Source organism: Oncorhynchus keta, chromosome 14 (assembly GCF_023373465.1).
Source record: "Oncorhynchus keta strain PuntledgeMale-10-30-2019 chromosome 14, Oket_V2, whole genome shotgun sequence".
Classification (NCBI taxonomy): domain Eukaryota; kingdom Metazoa; phylum Chordata; class Actinopteri; order Salmoniformes; family Salmonidae; genus Oncorhynchus; species Oncorhynchus keta.
In genome coordinates this window covers 63,863,732-63,887,381 of record NC_068434.1, presented here as the reverse complement: position 1 = coordinate 63,887,381, position 23,650 = coordinate 63,863,732, and the positions used below count along the sequence as shown (strand labels likewise).

At 47.3% G+C, this 23,650-nt stretch overlaps 1 protein-coding gene across 2 annotated transcripts in view; it reads left to right on the top strand.

Moving 5' to 3' along the window:
- piezo1 (piezo-type mechanosensitive ion channel component 1) overlaps window positions 1-23,650 on the top strand; it is an 80,567-nt gene that overhangs the window by 39,174 nt on the left and 17,743 nt on the right. For both annotated transcript variants that reach the window (XM_052462113.1, XM_052462112.1), the window contains 19 exons: window positions 3,798-3,920; window positions 4,732-4,774; window positions 5,058-5,214; window positions 13,604-13,814; window positions 14,445-14,658; window positions 15,569-15,743; window positions 15,826-15,933; window positions 16,058-16,234; window positions 16,440-16,700; window positions 17,304-17,409; window positions 17,695-17,876; window positions 18,227-18,375; window positions 20,737-20,895; window positions 21,112-21,218; window positions 21,374-21,537; window positions 21,725-21,901; window positions 22,308-22,433; window positions 22,722-22,922; window positions 23,040-23,244. In XM_052462113.1, the coding sequence (XP_052318073.1) occupies window positions 3,798-3,920; window positions 4,732-4,774; window positions 5,058-5,214; window positions 13,604-13,814; window positions 14,445-14,658; window positions 15,569-15,743; window positions 15,826-15,933; window positions 16,058-16,234; window positions 16,440-16,700; window positions 17,304-17,409; window positions 17,695-17,876; window positions 18,227-18,375; window positions 20,737-20,895; window positions 21,112-21,218; window positions 21,374-21,537; window positions 21,725-21,901; window positions 22,308-22,433; window positions 22,722-22,922; window positions 23,040-23,244 (3,045 nt within the window). The remainder of the gene's footprint in view (window positions 1-3,797; window positions 3,921-4,731; window positions 4,775-5,057; window positions 5,215-13,603; window positions 13,815-14,444; window positions 14,659-15,568; window positions 15,744-15,825; window positions 15,934-16,057; window positions 16,235-16,439; window positions 16,701-17,303; window positions 17,410-17,694; window positions 17,877-18,226; window positions 18,376-20,736; window positions 20,896-21,111; window positions 21,219-21,373; window positions 21,538-21,724; window positions 21,902-22,307; window positions 22,434-22,721; window positions 22,923-23,039; window positions 23,245-23,650) is intronic.

Genomic DNA, 23,650 nt, shown 5'->3' with positions numbered 1-23,650 from the left:
GTACGGGTGGTGTAAACCAGAGATGTAGTGTGTACCGTACGGGTGGTGTAAACCAGAGATGTAGTGTGTACCGTACGGGTGGTGTAAACCAGAGATGTAGTGTGTACCGTACGGGCGGTGTGAACCACCAGTGTAAACCAGAGAGAGATGTAGTGTGTACCGTACGGGTGGTGTAAACCAGAGATGTAAACCAGAGATGTAGTGTGTACCGTACGGGCGGTGTGAACCACCAGAGATGTAGTGAGTACCGTACGGGTGGTGTAAACCAGAGATGTAGTGTGTACCGTACGGGTGGTGTAAACCAGAGATGTAGTGTGTACCGTACGGGTGGTGTAAACCAGAGATGTAGTGTGTACCGTACGGGTGGTGTAAACCACCAGAGATGTAGTGTGTACCGTACGGGTGGTGTAAACCAGAGATGTAGTGTGTACCGTACGGGTGGTGTAAACCAGAGATGTAGTGTGTACCGTACGGGCGGTGTGAACCACCAGAGATGTAGTGAGTACCGGGGAGGGCAGACCTAAACACTCTTTCCTTATCTGTTCGCTGTTTCACCCTTTCGTGCCTGGTTCCAAAACATTCAATCAAGGCTGAGACCTTGGGGTTGAATAGACCTGTACATTTGAAACATCTTAATCGCTTAAGGACACCCATGGCTGATTGTATGGCTCAAGGGCTCAGATAGCAGTTACTTTACGGTGAGCTCTGGCATTTGAGGTGGTACCTAAATGCCAAATTTCAATAGGGAATAATCATCAGAAAAGAACAGGCCCGCAGTGCCCTCATTTAAACCACAACGCCCTCTGTACCCTGGACTGTTGTGTCCGGAGGCTGGCCCCGTGGACTCCTCTCCATAACAGCCATGTTTACACTGGCCATCTAAACCAGCTTTTTTACGATGCGCTGGAAAAAAAGAAGCCGTTATGCCTGAGGTCCTCTTTTTGGAGAGCCCCCCCCCTTTACAAGTGAGGTAAATTCAATGAAAGAAAATACTTTGTTTTAATTCAATAACAAAACAACAACAAAAACACAGCACAGTGTCGCTCAGAGTGCCTGGCAGGTGTCGGCTCATTTCTCAGGGATGAAACTCAGTTGGGTTCTGTTTTCGACTTGTGCCTGTAATTCCATTTCCCCTCAGTCTAAATCGTGTACAAGAATAAATAAACCCAACAGCTGCAGGATAACCTCCAGACCAAACTGTGAAACTTGTGGCTGTTTAGCGGCCTGCGTATTAAACACAATACCCTGCTCTTTTAACATGCACTGTTTTTCTTTCCACTCTAACCCGGGCCCGGGAACCCTGCTGCACCCCTCCATGTCAGGTGCACTACAGTCACAAGACTTGTTAAAACAATGTTCAGAGCTCGTAAATGTTCAAATTCCTCCGAATTATCAGGTTTTGGTTGAGGTTTTGCGACGCTTACAGCACAAGGGTGAGTGGGGAAGGAGGGCGCCCGCGGAAACCGCTTTTTTAAAGACATCACTGGAGCGAATTTCTGCCAGTCTTTGAAAATACAAACTAGAAAAGGCAAAACATGGCCTAGAAAAAAGGACCTGCAGTTCACTGAGTTAAGGTTTGATCTCCCTGTAGTGAACTACACTACCCAGTGGCCTCTGCTCACCTCTGGCTTTCACCAAGAACCCTGCTGCCCCCACTCAGATCCAAAACTATACCTTCTCAGATAGACTATCCGATGATGAGGTCATGACTGCAATGGTTGTCGTTGGCTGTCATGTCATGCTGTCCCTGGTGTGAAGATGGATGTGATTTTAATATCATGTTTGGTTTGTGTTGTGTCTTGATAGTACTTAGACATAGTGATGGCAGGTCTCATGTCGTTTCCACATTGGTGGCTGTGCTGGTCTCTCCTCAGAGAGACCTCATATGAAACCTGCTCTGGGAAGAAGACTACATCCCACGCTCTGGTTCCGTATGAGGAGCTGTCTCCCTCTGGCCTTGTATTAAGACACTGGAATGCACCTCCACATTCCATTCCTACTTTATCTCTCGGGAAGAGGAGATGATCCCAAAACTTTGATTACGGTGCAGATGATGCTCGATGGTCATGCCGCTCTAGCTCTAGCCTTCAACTATACTGTGACACAGGACACATGCTGAAGAGTAGCAAGGCAGTTACAGAATGTGGAGTTGAGTATTAAAGAGACTATCCATGTAATAACAATGACATCATGATTTTCCAGTAGCAGGGTTAGAGAGCCGGGGGATTGAAGAGAGGGAAGACGGTGCAGTGAACTTAACTTAAACACACACACACACACACACACACACACACACACACACACACACACACACACACACACAAACACACTTGGAGACAGAGGAGCTTATGTGCAAGGGTTTGGGTTGCAGCAGTTGAGTAGAGCTGTCTGTAGTAAGTCAGGGTGAACTCTCCGTCAACGGGTGGGTCTAGGTCGTGTCCAACGCCTTCCATTACTATTTACTCCTCTCTTTTGACAAGGTCCCTTCTTTTCCAAAACGCACACTGAGATGTTATGATAGCGTGTGTGATGTGTGTCCGCTGGTTGTTACGGTAGGCAGGCTGTGTGTCTGACCTGTGTGTCAGCCCTGTCACCTATCTTTTTTAAATATTTAAATATAGATCGTCCATCTCATACATTAAAAGATAAACATGTCCAACACATAGAGTGTCTGTGATGGATCTTGATCCTGCACAATTGGAAAGGGGGGGGGGGTTGGGAACATTCTTAGCCTTTTCACAAAGTTCACATTGCGTCACTTAGGGGTGCACGCGAAATCAAATGTTCACTGTTCATGAAATTATTTAAAAGGATGATGCTCAGAAAGCAGGGCCATGAATAATACTCTCTCATTGTGCTGGTGTACTACCTCTAGCTCGCAATGCAACGTTGAATATTATTTCATCTCCAGGTCTAGTATTAGTCATAAATGTAAATTGGTGTTCGTGGAATCAACCTAAATCTGGGATCAGGGATAAGCCTGTAAATGCAGTACCTAGCCTCCTGTCTGCTGTAATTGAGGTGGTGGTAGAGCAGCACTGAGCCGTTAAACTGCCCTTCGCCCTGCAGGCCACAGAGAAAAACAGCCCTATAAAACACAATCAAAGCCCTAAGCTCGTCCCTTAACACTGACTTGTTGTAGCTGCTAATTTTCTTGAGCCAGTCAACGCCTGTAAAGGAAAATCCCCCATGATTCCACAGGGACCTGCAGCGTTCGTTCACTACACTGGGAGTTTGTGCCTGTGTCTTTACTGTGGCCCGTTTCACACCACCGATGGGAGCTGACAGCTTTATGGGGAGACCAATCAAAGCTGCCTCACACAAACATGTGGCGAGGAGGCGGGGCTTCAGGGCTAGAGCGGGCAGGGGGCCATTTTATGGTCAGCAGCACAGTTCGGCACGGTCAGTAGCTCCATGCCATCCACAGGCTTGTTCCCATTTTGTTTAAAAACGGGCAATTAACTGTTACAAGCGATTCCTGCGTAGACTCTAAATGTACTGCTGTGATTACTAGTGCCTCCATGGCCTCAGTATGTGTTCTGACTGGTGGAAAATGAAGCATCATTTTGAAAGTGAGATGATGTTGAGGCAGATCAGGACAGGTCCTTGGAAAACACTTCAACCCACACCCTCTATAATGACCCACTGTCCTGTTCATGCTCGGTTAGTACTGTGCACCCTGCTATTTCCTGAACCTATTTTACCTGAGAGGTGGGAGGAACTGATCATCCTCCCTTTTCATATTCTACATGCCCCCCCATTCCCCTCCTCTAACTCCATCTCTCTCTTTTCTCCAGGACATACTGGACGTTTCATCAAGGCTCTGTTCTGCACCAGTCTCCTCTTCCTGCTAGCCCATGTCTCCTTCCAGATCTGCCTGTACACTATCCCTGACCTGGACCATGCGCTGGGAAACAACTGTGAGTGAATATTGCATTGCCATGTTTTCAGTCCGCATATCTAAACAATGCCCGTGCCATACATAAGGGGCTTGTTTAGGTTCAATCAATCACTTAGACCTCGTGTCAAACTCATCCCGCCGAGTGTCTGCGGGGTTTTCGCTCCTCCCTTGAACTTTGATTGATGAATTAAGGTCAGTGATTAGTAAGGAGCTCTCCTCACCAGGTTGTCTAGGTCTTAATAGAAAGGAAAAACCAGCAGACACTAGGCCCTCCTTGGAATGAGTTTGACACCCCTGACTTAGACTAAAGAAACTCCATGAAATCATTGCTTCTCCCTCCCTGATTTTATTTTGACACGTTAAGTCCGGCTGTCTTCGCGCTCAGTCTACTGCTCAGTATTCCACGCTGGTGGCTGATGACGATCAGCGAATGCTCCATGCTTGCAACCGTCCGTCTGTAGAAAATGTGGATTTTGTTTTGTGGCCAGGCTGTATAAATATCTCCTTAAGGAGCTTTATTAGCTGAAGCAGTGTTCTTTGATGTCATATTATTTGCTCTTCTGGACCATGTGAGTTAGTCCACCATGCTGACTCCAGCTTCAGTCTGTCCATGCCTGGGTTCCTCACAAACCCGTTCAAATACCGGCACGGGGACTTACTCCCAGAGTTACTGGGGGCTCATGGGAACATCTATGGTAGCTGCAGCTGGACGCTATGTTGTGGTTGTTTTTTTGCCTTGTATGACATGTCCCGCCCCTAAACGACACTCCATGTCAGAGCAAGAGTGGCCTGGGGAGAGCTGGTAGTCCTAACACTCTCTGTCTTTACAGGTAGTTTGTGGGACACACTATCGAGGCATGTCGGTGTATCCAGGTATGTGAGGAATGTTTGGAAACTGTGTATCTTGTCACTGAGGATCAGTCCTCCCTGAACTGTGTGTGGAGATCATTTACTATTATCTGCAGAATTCAACCAATGTTCACTCTTATGTCTCTTTTTGTTATTTATGTTTGTTCTTTGACCTTATGACTCACTGGTAGTGGTACATGTTATCATTTATGTACCCTCTTTACTGTCTTTGTGTAAGTGTGTGAGAATGTACACGGTGTAGTTCCTCGTTAGGTCTTTGAACCCTGCATGTGGCTCTGTCTTCTAGGCTGCCCCTGGATGACCCGTGGAGTGTGGTGCGTCTGCTGACCCCTGACCTGGGGGTGTTTGTGATCTCCCTGGTTACCCTGGTGGTGTGTAACCGGCTGGTCAAGAGGAGAGATGACGTCACTTTCCTGCCGGTAGCCTCCGACTCCACACAGGGGGTGAGTGGTTATCTACTCTATAGACAGAGACTGGGCCTCACCGCTATGCTGCTATTAATATGTGGGACATGTGCGTTCACACACATTTCTCATGCAAATGCTAGGTAAAATACCCCAGAAACACTTACATGCAGTGTTCCTGCCTGAACAGGAACACTGTTATCTCTCCAGCGTTGCACTTCATCGTGTATTTCCTTTGTAGAATCATAGCCTCGCCAAGAGTTCTGAAGGAACTGCAGCATCCCTGATGAATTGAAATACATTTGCCGAAGATATATAATTACTGCTGTCTGTTCAGAAATAAACATTAAATAATTCAGAATAGCCTACTACACAATGAGAAGGCCTATAATTTAGCAATGAGAAAGCCTATCATTTAGCCACAGAGGATCTTCTTTTTTTTTAATAGGCTAGCTGTGGATTGTAGTCCAATAGCATAACGAGGAATTTCCAAGAACGCGCAGCTAATTTGGCAGTGATAAACCAGCACGTACATGTAGATAAAACAGGCCTTTCGAAATACACTATTTCAAATACAATCGAGGGAAAACACAGGTTGGAAAGCAAATGGCTCCTGCTGAAAAGGAGCCATTTCCAAATATTGTTTTACAAAAGAGAGAGAGGCTTTTGGCACGAGTGCATCAGCCATCGACAATGAGTGAGCTGCGCGTCATTGGGTGAGTCAGTGAAACTGGGAAGCATGTTTAGGACTATGACTTCCTCCTCATTATGTGTCTCCACACAACAAGGCCTGGGCTATTGATGGATTCAAGACAATGTCGCTTTCATTGATCTCAGTTTGTCAGTGTCAAAGGAGCCTGCCATTTTGATCATTTGTGCAGTATAAAAAAAAGATTCTGCCAAAGTCTGTAGTCATGTAACATGACGTATGAAATGCGTTGATAAAAGTCCCCCAAACATTTGGACCCTAGGCTACTATACATGTTCCCCATGTGTGCAACTTCTGTAAGTGCCTCTACTCTACTGCGCTACGCCACTACGAGAATGCAATGATATGTATGCAATGCTTTATAATAAAGTGGGATGTTCTTCATGCGTTCCGGTAGCTCAGAACCCCCCAGGTCGGTCACACCTCTCTCGCGCTCACTTTTTGTTCCGGCACCTCCCGATTTGACAAATTTAAGCATTGCTTATATGGTAATAATCCGAGCCATATATAGTAATGTTCTTGCCCTGCGAATCAGTGAGTCACAAATAATAAACAGTGTCCCTGGCTTCCACCACTCAGGAAATGGAAGTGGTTGGTTATGGCTGAGGTGTTAGAATGAAAATCTGAGCTGGGCTGGCCATGTCTGCCTCACCCACTCGCTTGCCTCAAGCCCTTCCACACTGTTCATATTAACTTCATGTTTTGTACACAACCATTTCTTACATTTAAATAGTTATTTTGTACCAAACATTTGTGCATAATTACTTCGCTTTAATCATGTTCCAAAATTGCAGAGTAAATAGGACATCGCATTCAGAATGTAAGGTCACAAAGACGCACAACCGAATGCTTCTGTGAAAGCCCATCTTCCTTTTGATGCAGCCAGATACTGCTGAAGGCACTGTTGTGCAACCACTGCTGATAAGAACAGATTCACCAACTGTCAGCCTATAAGCAAGAGGACATACAGGTACTGGAGGGCAGCATTATTCTCTATGGAACTGTATATTGTGATGAAATGGTGTTGTGGTATGCTACAGTAGTTTAGTGTTACTGCTCTCTGGTGTGTTGGTGTTTGTTGTGGTGTTACTGGGGCAGAGAGAGAGAGAGACACAGTGAGGTAATGGGGAGGTTCCCTCAGGCCTGGTGCTGGTGACAGTGGTAGCTATTGTTCCACCAGCTGAGTTGGTTTCCCGCTCTGCTCCGCAGTGTGGTAGGCTAGCCCATCCTCAGCCTGCCTGGGGGAGAGAGGGGCTGCCCAGACGTAATGCTGCCTCCTACCCATGGGCCTCACACACACACACACACACACACACACACACACACACACACACACAAACTGACACTGAGGTTTCACCAGCCAGTCTATTAGTGGAAGATTTTTTTTGTCGCCGACAGTTTCGACTGCTCTTCACTCTCCAGACTACGTTGTACTTTCAATCTCGTTTTTTTTCTCTCTCCCTAATTTCTTTCTTTCTGTTGCCTTGAGCAACAGCTTTCTACTCCTGTCATAGCCAGGGCAACCACCCAAACAAACACAGCCTGCCCCGATCTGTGTCAGAAAAGGATAAAAGGAACATGACTCGATCAATGAACAAACACAACCAAACTGCTGTTGAGCCTCTTGTCCACTCTCTGACAAGAGCCTATTACATAGCTACTACTGGCAAAAAAACTAAAAATCAACAATTTCTCGAAAGTTTTGTTCTTCATTAGGAGAAATCTGCTTTCTCTGTTAAATCTGTATATCAGCTAGAATGTTCCTGCATACTGTGTTCTTTGCTTCAGAAGTGCTGTGCTGATTGAGGGAGCACTCTGACAATTGATTGCCATGTGTTGACTGGGTGCCAGGGGTGCCCCTCTGCTCTGCTCAGACAATACGTTGTTCAGACAGACCGCCTACTAGTTCTGCCTGACTGTACAGTACACTCAACAGCAATTGTGCAGCTCTCTCCTCTCCCACACTCCCACTTTCAGACCTGCACACACATCAAAAACAACATTCTCACAACATCTCTGTGATGTTGTGAGAACATCTCGTTCCGACCGTAACGTTCTGCGGCTGTTCCTGTGTTTGGGAATGAGTGGCTGCCTCCAGCCAGAGAGGCTGAGACAATGGTCTTTGATGTGGCCGGGACTCAGTGGACTGGCTGTGGAGCCTGGTGGTTTTCAGCTGGGGAAACAGGAGACTGTGTTTGTGAAATGGGCAGTTTGGGCACATCCTTTAACACATACAGTATACCTCACCCCACCCTCTCATCACACTGCATTCACTTTCCCACTGGCTCACATGGTTTCACTCTAAGGGAGGACAAGGGAGCCAGCAGTGGTTTGTCAGTAACATAAATGTTCCTGTCTTATTTTGTAGAGGAGGATTGGTCTTCTTGAAAACCCCAAGCATACTCTATGTGCAGGTCCAGAAACCGAATCACATTAGGTTGTGCACGTGGATAACCCTTGACCCTGTCCCCCCTGTTTATCCAGGGTGTGTGGGAGGGATGTTGTGCGGGTGACAGGTTCGGTGTATGTGACAGGGTGTGTGTGAGGAATTCCATCCCTCTTAGCCCACCTGAAGCGGGGATTCCTCAGTAATGAGACTCCCGTGGTCAACGGTTGACTTCACACGCTGGGGGTGTCAACGACTCCCCTGGAACAGGTCACACTGAGAGGAGGCGGGAGTCATGAAGGCCAGGCAGTCATCAGAGCAGCAGCATAGACCGCAGAGGAGCCACTGGACAGTCCGGAGAAGAGAGGGGACGTGATGGAGGGAAATAGGGAGGGAGGGAGTGTGAGGGAAAGAGTGGGAATGTATAACAGATGGAGAGGGTGTATTAGGGAGATGGGGAGAGAGGTATGGGAGTGTGAGGGAAAGAGTGGGAATGTATAACAGATGGAGAGGGTGTATTAGGGAGATGGGGAGAGAGGTATGGGAGTGTGAGGGAAAGAGTGGGAATGTATAACAGATGGAGAGGGTGTATTAGGGAGATGGGGAGAGAGGTATGGGAGTGTGAGGGAAAGAGTGGGAATGTATAACAGATGGAGAGGGTGTATTAGGGAGATGGGGAGAGAGGTATGGGAGTGTGAGGGAAAGAGTGGGAATGTATAACAGATGGAGAGGGTGTATTAGGGAGATGGGGAGAGAGGTATGGGAGTGTGAGGGAAAGAGTGGGAATGTATAACAGATGGAGAGGGTGTATTAGGGAGATGGGGAGAGAGGTATGGGAGTGTGAGGGAAAGAGTGGGAATGTATAACAGATGGAGAGGGTGTATTAGGGAGATGGGGAGAGAGGTATGGGAGTGTGAGGGAAAGAGTGGGAATGTATAACAGATGGAGAGGGTGTATTAGGGAGATGGGAGAGAGGAGGCAATCTGTCTATTGCCTCCTTAACAGAATTCCATGCTGTCACAGTTACCAGCCCTTTCAAGCTTAACATCCTTATCATTTATCGCCCTCCAGGTTCCCTCGGAGAGTTCATCAATGAGCTTGATGCCTTGATAAGCTCCTTTCCTGAGGACGGCTCACCTCTCACAGTTCTGGGCGACTTTAACCTCCCCACGTCTACCTTTGACTCATTCCTCTCTGCCTCCTTCTTTCCACTCCTCTCCTCTTTTGACCTCACCCTCTCACCCTCCCCCTACTCACAAGGCAGGCAATACGCTTGACCTCATCTTTACTAGATGCTGTTCTTCCACTAACCTCATTGCAACTCCCTCCAAGTCTCCGACCACTACCTTGTATCCTTTTCCCTCTCGCTCTCATCCAACACTTCCCACACTGCCCCTACTCGGATGGTATCGCGCCGTCCCAATCTTCGCTCTCTCTCCCCCAGATCTCTCTCTCCTCTTCCATCCTATCTTCTCTTCCCTCTGCTCAAACTTTCTCCAACCTATCTCCTGATTCTGCCTCCTCAACCCTCCTCTCCTCCCTTACTGCATCCTTTGACTCCCTATGTCCCCTATCCTCCAGGCCGGCTCGGTCCTCCCCTCCCCCTCCGTGGCTCGACGACTCATTGCGAGCTCACAGAACAGGGCTCCGGGCAGCCGAGCGGAAATGGAGGAAAACTCGCCTCCCTGCGGACCTGGCATCCTTTCACTCCCTCCTCTCTACATTTTCCTCCTCTGTCTCTGCTGCTAAAGCCACTTTCTACCATTCTAAATTCCAAGCATCTGCCTCTAACCCTAGGAAGCTCTTTGCCACCTTCTCCTCCCTCCTGAATCCTCCCAGATCCCTCCTCCCTCTCTGCAGATGAGAGGTCAACCATTTTGAAAAGAAGGTCGATGACATCCGATCCTCGTTTGCTAAGTCAAACGACACCGCTGGTTCTGCTCACACTGCCCTACCCTATGCTCTGACCTCTTTCTCCCCTCTCTCTCCAGATGAAATCTCGCGTCTTGAGGGACGGCCGGCCGCCCAACAACCTGCCCGCTTGACCCTATCCCCTCCTCTCTTCTCCAGACCATTTCCGGAGACCTTCTCCCTTACCTCACCTCGCTCATCAACTCATCCCTGACCGCTGGCTACGTCCCTCCCGTCTTCAAGAGAGCGAGAGTTGCACCCCTTCTGAAAAAACCTACTCGATCCCTCCGATGTCAACAACTACAGACCAGTATCCAGATCTCTCTTTTCTCTCCAAAACTCTTGAGCGTGCCGTCCTTGGCCAGCTCTACCGCTATCTCTCTCAGAATGACCTTCTTGATCCAAATCAGTCAGGTTTCAAGACTAGTCATTCAACTGAGACTGCTCTTCTCTGTATCACGGAGGCGCTCCGCACTGCTAAAGCTAACTCTCTCTCCTCTGCTCTCATCCTTCTAGACCTATCGGCTGCCTTCGATACTGTGAACCATCAGATCCTCCTCTCCACCCTCTCCGAGTTGGGCATCTCCGGCGCGGCCCACGCTTGGATTGCGTCCTACCTGACAGGTGCTCCTACCAGGTGGCGTGGCGAGAATCTGTCTCCTCACCACGCGCTCTCACCACTGGTGTCCCCAGGGCTCTGTTCTAGGCCCTCTCTTATTCTCGCTATACACCAAGTCACTTGGCTCTGTCATAACCTCACATGGTCTCTCCTAGGGATCATTGCTATGCAGAGGACACACAATTAATCTTCTCCTTTCCCCCTTCTGATGACCAGGTGGAGGGAAAATCGCATCTCTGCATGTCTGGCAGACATATCAGTGTGGATGACGGATCACCACCTGAGGGAAAGCTGAACCTCAGCAAGACGGAGCTCCTCTTCCTAGGGGATGGGGACTGCCCGTTCCATGATCTCGCCATCACGGTTGACAACTCCATTGTGTCCTCCTCCCAGAGCGCTAAGAACCTTGGCGTGATCCTGGACAACACCCTGAACGTTCTCAACTAACATCAAGGCGGTGTCCCGTTCCTGTAGGTTCATGCTCTACAACATCCGGGAATGTACGACCCTGCCTCACACAGGAAGCGGCGCAGGTCCTAATCCAGGCACTTGTCATCTCCCGTCTTGATTACTGCAACTCGCTGTTGGCTGGGCTCCCTGCCTGTGCCATTAAACAGATACAACTCATCCAGAACGCCGCAGCCCGTCTGGTGTTCAACCTTCCCAAGTTCTCTCACGTCACCCCGCTCCTCCGCTCTCTCCACTGGCTTCCAGTTGAAGCTCGCATCCGCTACAAGACCATGGTGCTCGCCTACGGAGCTGTGGGGGAACGGCACCTCAGTACCTCCAGGCTCTGATCAGGCCCTACACCCAAACAAGGGCACTGCGTTCATCCACCTCTGGCCTGCTCGCCTCCCTACCACTGAGGAAGTACAGTTCCCGCTCAGCCCAGTCAAAACTGTTGGCTGCTCTGGCCCCCAATGGTGGAACAAACTCCCTCACGACGCCAGGACAGCGGAGTCAATCACCACCTTCCGGAGACACCTGAAACCCCACCTCTTCAAGGAATACCTAGGATAGGGTAAGTAAGGGTAAGTAATCCTTCTCACCCCCCTTCTCCCCCAACAAGATTTAGATGCAAGTGGCTGTTCCACTGGTTGTCATAAGGTGTATGCACCAATTTGTAAGTCGCTCTGGATAAGAGCGTCTGCTAAATGACTTAAATGTAAATGTAAATGTAGGTATGGGAGTGTGAGGGAAAGAGTGGGAATGTATAACAGATGGAGAGGGTGTATTAGGGAGATGGGGAGAGAGGTATGGGAGTGTGAGGGAAAGAGTGGGAATGTATAACAGATGGAGAGGGTGTATTAGGGAGATGGGGAGAGAGGTATGGGAGTGTGAGGGAAAGAGTGGGAATGTATAACAGATGGAGAGGGTGTATTAGGGAGATGGGGAGAGAGGTATGGGAGTGTGAGGGAAAGAGTGGGAATGTATAACAGATGGAGAGGGTGTATTAGGGAGATGGGGAGAGAGGTATGGGAGTGTGAGGGAAAGAGTGGGAATGTATAACAGATGGAGAGGGTGTATTAGGGAGATGGGGAGAGAGGTATGGGAGTGTGAGGGAAAGAGTGGGAATGTATAACAGATGGAGAGGGTGTATTAGGGAGATGGGGAGAGAGGTATGGGAGTGTGAGGGAAAGAGTGGGAATGTATAACAGATGGAGAGGGTGTATTAGGGAGATGGGGAGAGAGGTATGGGAGTGTGAGGGAAAGAGTGGGAATGTATAACAGATGGAGAGGGTGTATTAGGGAGATGGGGAGAGAGGTATGGGAGTGTGAGGGAAAGAGTGGGAATGTATAACAGATGGAGAGGGTGTATTAGGGAGATGGGGAGAGAGGTATGGGAGTGCCGACGGCAGGAGACTGATGTTGATGATGATCTCTTGGGAGGAACCCTAGATGAAGGAATGTTCTAGGTGCTTGATCTTTCTGCCTCCTAGCAATACGTCTCCCAGACAATCATAAGACCTCGCTAGAAGGAGAGAGAAGCGTCTGAAAGAAGGGAAAAGTTAGTGAGAGGCAAGCATCTGTCTAGAGAGATACTTCTGGTCATAGGATTAGATAGGAAAAGCGGTATTAATGAAACATGAGGTAGAGAGGGGCCTACTTTCCTTTTATCTGTCTTTTGATAGTTCTACCACTGAGCAGTCAGCAGCACACAGACTAACCCGAACGCTCTAGGTTAAACAGAAGACGACAGGGACTCCAGGTCGTTGGACTCCCACACACACAGACACACACAGACACACACTCTGCCTCTTATGTACTGTATTCCGTCATCGAGAATAATGTTACTGATGCTTAAGATAATGCATTTTTGGTAATGGAAAGTTGCAGATAGCGCATTTATCCCCCTAAGGGTGTACTATCTAGAACCTTAAACGATGTGATTAGGTGCAGGTGTTTGTCAGGGAGTTTCCCCTTTTGAACATAATGCCCCAGTCAGAAAGTGATCTTTATGAGTGTGTGATGTGCCATGTCAGTTTGACCTTTTACAATGTTGACCTACTGCATGTGCGTAACTGTAGATGACAAGAATAGTATCACGTATGTCTGATGGTTATGCTTTGTGCCAGGTTCTTGTCATGCAAGTTGTGTGCTCTTGATAACGGGGATACAGATGGTGTTGGATCTGAGATTTACCGTACTGTTTATTGAAGTATTTGTTCTCTTACGTTTTATTGTGCAAATTGCTGCTGTCTCAATGGGACTCCCTGCTTAAGTAAAAGTTCAATTATAAAACATTATGAATTTCATTTAAGAATATCGGTTTAAATTTGACTCATGCTTTGGTTCCTTCCAGACAGAGGATGGGTCAGAGACAAAGGAGGGTGAAGAGGAGGAGGAAGAGGAGGGAGATGAGGAAGGCATTTCGACGCCCAGTGAACCTGGGGATGACGTGGTTTCTGCAGCAACTCGTGCCAAGCAGCTGGCGGCCCGGCTCCGAGTCACAGCCCAGAAGGTCCTGAGGGACCTGGGCCGGATCCTGGCCATCACCCTGCTGGCTCTGGCTGGTGAGAACTAGAGGGAGGAGAGGGTAGAGTGGAGTCAAGGGAATAAACCCTGTATTGCTGCTTAATTATAAAAGGAAATGAATTAGCAGAAGAAAATAAACAGTTTTCAGATAGTTTCCTGCAATTCTACACATTTTAACATAGGATGGAGAGAAATGTTTGTAGTTTTTAATGATATCTGAGTGGGACTAACAAAGTCAGTCCCCCCCCCCCAATCCAAACTCTAATTCCACCTCGATTACTACAAGTTTAGATAGCTGGCCACTAGACTAACCTACCAATCTAAAACATGTTTGCTGACATGGGCCAATTGAGTTACTAACAGTGACTGACGTAACAGGAGAACTTCTGTTGATGCACAACCACATTTCTAAATGGCACCTTTTGTATTCTAGTATTCTGCCTGGCAACAGTAAGTTGAGCCCCTGACTGAGTTCCCCCAAAAATGTCATTTTGGCAGGAAATTGAACCAAGGGCCTTCAAAAGGGGGGCAGTTACCCATCCCTGCATTGAAGTATGGGGATACCGCTTTAAGATGTCCATGTATTGTTTGTTGTATTTGAGAGACGACGTGCAACGTATTGTTGTATTGTGTTGATGGAGTCCCTTGCCTGTATCTCTGTTCCCCAGGCATCACCTTACCCTCGGCCTTCTCTGCAATCTACTTCCTGCTTTTCATCGGCGTGTGCACATGGTGGGCCTGCCACTTTCCCATCAGCCACCTGGGCTTCAATGTGCTGTGTGTGATGGTGGGCTTTTTCACGGCGGGCCACCTGGTGTGTCTCTACCTGTACCAGTGCCCCATTGCCCAGGGCATCTTCCCCCCTGCCAGCCTGTGGGCCAGGTCAGTGCCTCACCCCACCTCTACCCAAATAAGTTATTCTATTCCGTTTTAGTCATTGTATTTCATGTCTCTAGTAGCTACCCAGCTTTACTTCTCACAGGGACTGGCAGCAGCCATAGTGATGCTCCTGGTTGGCACACTAGCTCAAGATTGTGATTCAAGCATATTGATTCTGAAGTGATTTGTACACAATGACTCCTTGGCGCACAAGGTTCTGATAAACTTAAACAAATATTTTTGGGATTGTGATCTTGTTGAGACGGTTACAGACTGCACTCTTAGCTAACATCTGATGAGTGGAACTGAGACAGTTCTCAGTGTTTCATAGTTCTCAGTATCAATGGAGGGAAGGAGGGGGAAGAAGAGGAATGGAGGGGAGGAGTGGAGTGAGATTGTGAAAGCTATGTGAGGAAATACTGGCAAGTTGTTTTTGGAATTTACCAAATTGCCCCATCCCCATTCCTCTCCTTCCCTCTTACACCTGGGATGTGAAACAGGGTGGAGGGGGTTGATGAACCCGTCCTGTAGCATTCCATCTCGGTGCCTCAGGGTTTTGGCACAGGATGCTTGAGAGAGAGAGGGAGAGATATGTACTGCTGTTATCAAGGCTTCCCAGGTGGAAACACATGTGATCTTTCCTATCTTTCCTTCTTTATCTTCACCTCTACCTCTGGCTCTTAGCCACACTCAGCCATCAACATTAGAAGTCAGTTCCAGCCCACAAATCTAACCTGACATTTCCTCCGCCTTGAAACTATACTACATAGGTCACGACAGGGTGAACACAGGCTAAACTGTGCGATGAAGTTGACATCATCTGATGACGTTTCACAGAGAAGCCATGTTTCCTAAACTTAACTCCATATACAAGCTTCTGTTACATTCCCTCTCACCTCTTCTCAACCCCCAGACTGTTTGGCCTCAAGGATATTATCAAACCTGGCAACTGCTCCGCCTCCTATGACCTCATCCTTAACACAGAGCATGATTGGCCGGTGTATGTCAACCCTGGGATCCTGCTTCTCCTGTCCATCACCGTGGCGACGGTCCTGAAGATCAGCAGCCACCATGGATCGGCTGACAAGGTACCGACATCAGCATTCAAAGGCATCATACACACCTGTCTGTCTGTGCTGCTTTCTGAATCAGTACTTGCTTATATGACAGGGTGAGGAGGGGGCCCAGCTTGTCAAAGGAACAGAGGCTGGAGGAGGAGAGGATGTGGAACTGAATCCCTGGTCCACTCAGAGACAACCCAGCCAGGACGACACTGAGGTGGGCATGAGATACCTGATAACACACCCCTGCCCTGCCCCATGCAGTCCAATGCACTGCTGTCTGCCATTCTCTGACTGTGTGGTGGTGTTATTTATAAAGGTGTGTTGTGTATGTGTTCCAGAACACGCTTCTGTCTATAGAGCGCACAGGAGATCGCGTCACCAATAGCTCCAGTCATCAGGACTTGGGCCCAGGGCTCAGTAGCGCCCCTGATGGACAGCACGGGGACCACCCTCTGCAGCTGCTGGGTAGAGTGGTCATGCAGCAGAGCTACGTGTGTGCTCTCATCGCTATGATGGTAACTCTGAAATTTAATTCACATTCTAAATATGTCCTCTCTATGAGCCCTATGGGTATATTAGGCTATATTCCAACATACACACTAGAATACCACTAAGAATCCATTGGATATTGGAACCAAGACTTAGTTCTGTGACAGCAGTTCTCAGTGAGAGTATGTCATGTCTTACCTGAACTCCATCTCCCATGATGCCCCTCTACAGGTGTGGAGCATCACCTACCACAGCTGGCTGACGTTCGTGCTGCTGCTGTGGGCGTGTCTGATCTGGATGCTACGAGCGAGACGCCACTTCGCCACGCTGTGCTCTCCCTTCATCCTGCTCTACGGCCTGGCCCTCTGCTTCCTCCAGTACGTCTGGGCCATGGACCTGCAGCCGGAGCTGCCCCGCACCGTGGGCACCATGAGCCTTAGGCAGCTGGGTCTGGACCGAGCCCAGTACCCCTGCCTCCGCCTGGGGGCCATGGTGAGGAGAGAGGGGGTGGAGGGGACAGGTTCTGCAGTGGGACAGAGACTCTGGGAAATGTCAATGAATGCAGTCTGTTAAGTGTCTACAGGAAATTGATAGTGCAGTAGTCTGTATTCTGAATACTGAAGAGCTGTAGTAAACATGTCCACAAGGTACCATTTAGTGCGTACCTGAAAAGTTCAACCACTCAACAAATATTTTGTCTAAAATATGCCTGTCCCATATGCTGAATAGGTTATTTAACAGTATATGGGGCGGCAGGGTGGCTGGGTAGCCTAGTGGTTAGAGCGTTGGACTAGTAACCGAAAGGTTGCAAGTTCGAATCCCCGAGCTGACAAGGTACAAATCTGTCGTTCTGCCCCTGAACAGGCAGTTAACCCACTGTTCCTAGGCTGTCATTGAAAATAAGAATTTGTTCTTAACTGACTTGCCTAGTAAAATAAAAAAATATGCTCCTGCACTTTCTTAAAAGGTTTAGAACCACTTAAAAGTGCGGTCCTGCAGTCAATCTCCCAAACAGTGTCAAGACTGTACTCCGATGGTGTCTCATCTCTCTCCTCTGCTCCTCTCTCCCTCGGTCTGTTTTGTTGATCCTGTCAGCTGCTGTACACGCTGACGTTCTGGCTGCTCCTGCGCCAGTCAGTGAAGGACAACTTCAGCAGGAAGAAGGGCAGGTCTGCCCCTCTACAGGAGGTCACCACTGGAGGTGAGAGGATACACTTCTGATTCACTCTCTCTCTCTACACAATAAAGTACTTCACCAAAGTGATGAAGTTCCTAGGTGTGTGTGCTTTAGTATGGTCCAGTCACATTCTCTCCCACTATCTACATTTGACATTTGAGTCATTTAGCAGATTCTCTCATCCAGAGCGACCTTACAGTAGTGAGCGCGTCAATTTTCACACTGACTGCGAATCGCGTGCCCGTGCAGTATGGCTGTGTCTTCAGTTTGGTTAGTAACAAGGTGCTCCTTCTCCCTTTGCGTCCACAGAGGGGAGCGGGCAGAACGAGTCGGTTCTGAAGGTTGTGGGCAGACTGGTGATGAGCTGCTATGCCAAATACTGGATCTACGTGTGTGGAGGCATGTTCATCATGGTCAGCTTCGCTGGCAAGCTGGTGGGCTACAAGATCATCTACATGCTGCTCTTCCTGCTTTGCCTCTGTCTCTACCAGGTAGGTAGACACCATCAGTCCAGGGGGTCACACTCTGAAGTCCTTTTAAACTATGACCCCCATCATCAACTCCTTGTTTCCATATTACAATATTACTTTATTGGTCCTACTGCTACTTCACACGTGTGTTTTCTGCTTCTGCTCTCAACCCTCCACACACAAACAAACATGAGAGTGACACAGGGTCAGCCCACAACAAACTGGTTTTCTTGTGGCAAATTGCCCCTGGTCGCACTGGGGATAACTCCGTTACCTCGATTTGACCTGTGGTCAAACTGACTGGTCATTGACATGTTAATGAATGTTGTTGTTGTTGTGACTGTAACTGTTACTGTAACTAATATCGTCAGGTGTACTACTCTCTGTGGAGGCGGCTGCTCAAGGTCTTCTGGTGGCTGGTGGTGGCCTACACCATGCTGGTCCTTATCACCATCTATACCTTCCAGTTTGAGGACTTCCCTGCCTACTGGAAGAACTTCACCGGCTTCACTGAAGAGCAGTACGTTCCTCCCCACCTCACTGTGTGGTCAAGACTAATACACACTTTCTTATTAGGTTTGATGATGAAGTGGTCTCTATTAACTAGAGGTCGACCGACTATGATTTTTCAACGCCGATACCGATTATTGGAGGACCAAAAAAAGCCGGTGCCGATTTTATTTATTTATTTGTAATAATGACAATTCCAATAATACTGAATGAACACTTAATTTAACTTAATATAATACATCAATAAAATCAATTTATGTAACGGCTTTCTTCCGCTGAAGGAGAAGAGGACCAAAATGCAGCGTGGTTAGTGTTCAACATCTTTAATATATACGATAAACGAGAACACTACAAAATAACAAATGTGAAAACCGAAACAGTCCTATCTGGTGCAATGACACAAAGACAGAAGACAATCACCCACAAAATACCCAAAGAACATGGCTGCCTAAATATGGTTCCCAATCAGAGACAACGACAGGCAGCTGCCTCTAATTGAGAACCAATCTAGGCAACCATAGACATACAAAACTACCTAGAAAGGGCAACAGACCCATAAACATACAAAACCCCTAGACCAGGCAAAATACATAAATTCCCCATGTCACACCCTGACCTAACCAAAATAATAAAGAAAACAAAGATAACTAAGGCCAGGGCATGACAATTTAGCCTGAAACATGTTCAATTTGGTTATAATGCAAAAACAAAGTGTTGGAGAAGAAAGTAAAAGTGCAATATGTGCCATGTAAGAAAGCTAACGTTTAAGTTCCTTGCTCAGAACATGAGAAAATATGAAAGCTGGTGGTTCCTTTTAACATGAGTCTTCAATATTCCCAGGTAATACGTTTTAGGTTGTAGTTACTATTGGAATTAAAGGACTATTTCTCTCTATACGATTTGTATTTCATATACCTTTGACTATTGGATGTTCTTGTAGGCACTTTAATATTGCCAGGAACACATCGACAACAGCCACCATCGAAGCAGCGTTACCCATGCAGAGCAAGGGGAACAACTACTCCAAGTCTCAGAGCGAGTGATGTTTGAAACGCTATTAGCGCGCACCCCGCTAACTAGCTAGCCATTTCACATCGGTTACATGAGCCTAATCTCGGGAGTTGATAGGCTTGAAGTCAAAAACAGCTGCTGGCAAACGCACGAAAGTGCTGTTTGAATGAATGCTTACGAGCCTGCTGGTGCCTACCATCTCTGTCAGACTGCTCTATCAAATCATAGACTTAATTATAACATAATAACACACAGAAATACGAGCCTTAGGTCATTAATATGGTCGAATCCGGAAACGATCATTTTGAAAACAAAATGTTTATTATTTCAGTGAAATACGGAACCATTCTGTATTTTATCTAACGGATGGCATCCCTAAGTCTAAATATTGCTGTTACATTGCACAACATTCAATGTTATGTCATAATTACGTAAAATTCTGGCAAATTAGTTCGCAATCGCGAAAGGCGGCCCAAACGCATATACCCTGTCTCTGCGTGCAATGAACGCAAGAGAAGTGACACAATTTCACCTGGTTAATATTGCCTGCTAACCTTTCTTTTAGCTAAATATGCAGGTTTAAAAATATATACTTCTGTGTATTGATTTTAAGAAAGGCATTGATGTTTATGGTTAGGTACACATTGGAGCAACGAGTCCTTTTTCACGAATACGCACCGCATCGATTATATGCAACACAGGACACGCTAGATAAATTAGTAATATCATCAACCATGTGTAGTTATAACTAGTGATTATGATTGATTGGTTGTTTTTATAGCATAAGTTTAATGCTAGCTAGCAACTTACCTTGGCTTCTTACTGCATTCGTGTAACAGGCAGGCTCCTCGTGAGGCAGGTGGTTAGAGCGTTGGACTAGTTAACCGTAAGGTTGCAAGATTGAATCCCTGAGCTGACAAGGTAAAAATCTGTCGTTCTGCCCCTGAACAAGGCAGTTTAACCCACCGTTCCTAGGCTGTCATTGAAAATAAGAATGTGTCCTTAACTGACTTGCCTAGTTAAATAAAGGTGTTAAAAAATGTAACAAATAGAAAATTCAGCAAAATCGGCTTCCAAAAATACAGATTTCCTATTTTGTTATGAAAACTTGAAATAGACCCTAATTAATCGGCCATTCCGATTAATCGGTCAACCTCTAATATTAACATCAATCTGGGTTAATGGATGTGGTTTTTCCTGATTAATCAGGAATTCCTAATTATCATTATCAGTTTCCGCACCAGTTTTTCCAGATTTCCTATGTTGTCCTGGTCACTCCAATCTGTGTTTGAGGTGCACAATGAGTATAGTAGAAACCTCTGGAAATGAAAGCGAGTCCTGCTCATCTGTCTCCCTGCAGGCTGGCTGACATCGGCCTGGAGACCTTTAAGCTGACCGAGTTGTTCACCAGCATCCTGATCCCAGGCTTCTTCCTGCTGGCCTGCATCCTGCAGCTGCACTACTTCCACAAACCCTTTATGAGGATCACAGACCTGGACCACGTCACGCCCATACACAGGTACACTCCTCTCAGGCTCCTCACACACTGTATGACTCACTGCCAGACAGAGGATAATAAATAATATGCTCCTCAAATGCCCACGTAATCAAGTCCATAGTGAATGAGAGTTCAACCGTGTGCCGTCCTTCTCATTTAATGTCACTGCCGGACAGAGCCGTTGTCCACCTCTACAGAAACGATATCCTATATGATGCCACTATTTTGATCCCACAGGAAGAGGAACAGGCACAGACCAGAGGTCCGCCGCTGTGATGATGGGGCTGTGTTTGAGGAGGATGACCTGGTGACGGATCTGAGGGATGACGAATCAGAGGAGGATGGTGAGCACTGATGTTGTTGTGCTGGATTTGTATAGCGCTTTTCTAGGACCCAAAGACTGCTTACAATTGTAGAAAGAAAACAGTAGAAGGCAAGAGTTTGTATATATGTGGCATGTCTATAATGATGTCTCGCTCTCTTTCTCTCTGCTGTACAGAGATGATGCCCAGTAAGTGGGGTTTGGTGATGAACAGGCTGATAGTTCTGTTCAGGAAGTTCTCTGACACGCTGACCCAGATCCAAGTGTTAATCTGGAGGGTCCTGGAGCTGCACATCCTCAAGATGGTGGCCTTTTTCGTAGTCTGGGTAGCTCTGGGAGAGGTCAGTAGTCCACAGCAGTCATCTGTTAGTCTATTGTGCACCGTGTGAATTTGGAACCAAGCCCACTTTTTCTAAACAGCCTCTCTCTTTGTCTGTCTCTCTTCTCTCTCTATCTCTTTTCTTTCTTGTTCTTTGTCTCTCTCTCTCTCTCTCTCTCTCTTTCACCATCTATATCTCTCTGTCTCAGCCGTCTGTGATGAACCTGGTTCTGGTGGTGCTCTGGGCATTTGCCATGCCCTACACCCGCTTCCGCCACATGGCATGCTGTCTGTCCACCGTCTGGGTCTGCATCATCATTGTCTGCAAGATGCTCTACCAGCTCAGCATCGTCGACCCTGTCGAGTACTCCAACAACTGCACTGTGGTGAGTCACCAGTCTGGAAAGACTTTCATCTGTGGAGTACAGATGAAAGTGTACAGAGCTATGCTCTCTGTTTATATTGATAGCATTCTCACACCCCTGCTGCCAGCGTTCTGCTGAGTGCACACTATGCTAGTATTTACCCCTGGTGAGAAGCTAATACCTTGGTGCTAATTACAGGCAGTTTCATGTGTGAATTCTGTTGACGTGTTTAGTCTCCCTGCTTTATGGCCGTTTAGAGGAGAACAGCCTTTTGTTAATTTTTCTGTGATTTGCAGCGAGACGTTTTGGCTGCAGTTCCTGTCTCATATACACTCGCTCCCTCCCTCTCTCCATTTCTTTCTCTCTTTATTTCTTTCTTTCTCTCTCTCTCTCGCTCCATCTCCATTTCTCTTTCTTTCCATCATAGCCCTTGGCCAATGAAACCAATCTGAAAGATACTGAGGTCCTGAACTCCACTCTGTACAGAGAGCCTGTAGACCCAGCCAACTGGTTTGGCTTCAGGAAGGATGCCACCGTGCTGGGCTATAGCAAGGTGAGATCAATGCTCTTCGGGACAGTTTTTTGACTGTGATTATAAGGTCATGTCATTGAGCTTTGTTCGTCGTCATGATACATTTTTTTATATATTTGTACTTGGCAGGGTTGGGGTCGATTTCAATTCCAGTCAATTCAGGAAGAACACTGACATTTGGTTAAATTAGAATTTTGTTTACCTTCTGAATTGACTGGAATTTAAATGGAATTTACCCCAACTTTGGTACTAGGTCAGATAACAAGTGGACTGGACCTAGCTCATTCTGTCGTGTTTGTGTCCTTCCAGAACCACCTGCTGGTGCTGATGCTGCTGGTGTTTGAGGCCACAGTGAACCGCCACCAGGAACACCACTACAGGCAGCAGCAGAGGTCCCCTCCCCTCATCCCAGCCATCTTCCCCCAGGCCACCAGAGACACCCTGGACCAGGGCCTGCTGGCCTGCATCAAGTACCTACTCAACTACAGCTTCTACAAGTTTGGCCTGGAGGTAGGCCTCTTGCTGCTGTTTGGAGTTACTATTCAAAAGCATGTTGGTGTATTTCTCTATGCTTTTGGGTTCCTCTCATATCTTCCATATCTTTTTCTGTCCGTGTGTCATTCCAAGATCTGCTTTCTGATGATGGTGAATGTGATTGGCCAGCGGATGAACTTCCTAGTCATAATCCATAGCTGTTGGTTGGTGGCCATCATGGTACGGCGTCGCCGGGCAGCCATCGCTCAGATCTGGCCCAAGTACTGCCTGTTCCTCAGCATCTTCATGATCTACCAGTACATACTGTGTGTGGGCATTCCCCCTGCACTCTGTATAGGTGAGTGGGGTTCATTAATCTCCCCGTATCACCAATGTTGCCAACTTCCTAGTATCTATACAAGAACATCACCTTCTCAACATCACCTATGTCCACCCCTCTATAGACTACCCCTGGTACCTACAGTACCTGACAGTGTATCTTCCTCTATAGGTACTGTAGGTACCAGGGGTATTCTAACAGTGTATGTCCCTCCCTTTATAGACTTCCCCAGGTACCTACAGTACCTGACAGTGTATGTCCCTCTCTCTGTAGACTACCCCTGGTACCTAAAGTACCTGACAGTGTATCTCCCTCTATAGACTACCCCTGGTACCTACAGTACCTGACAGTGTATGTCCCTCCCTCTATAGACTACCCCTGGTACCTACAGTACCTGACAGTGTATGTCCCTCCCTCTATAGAC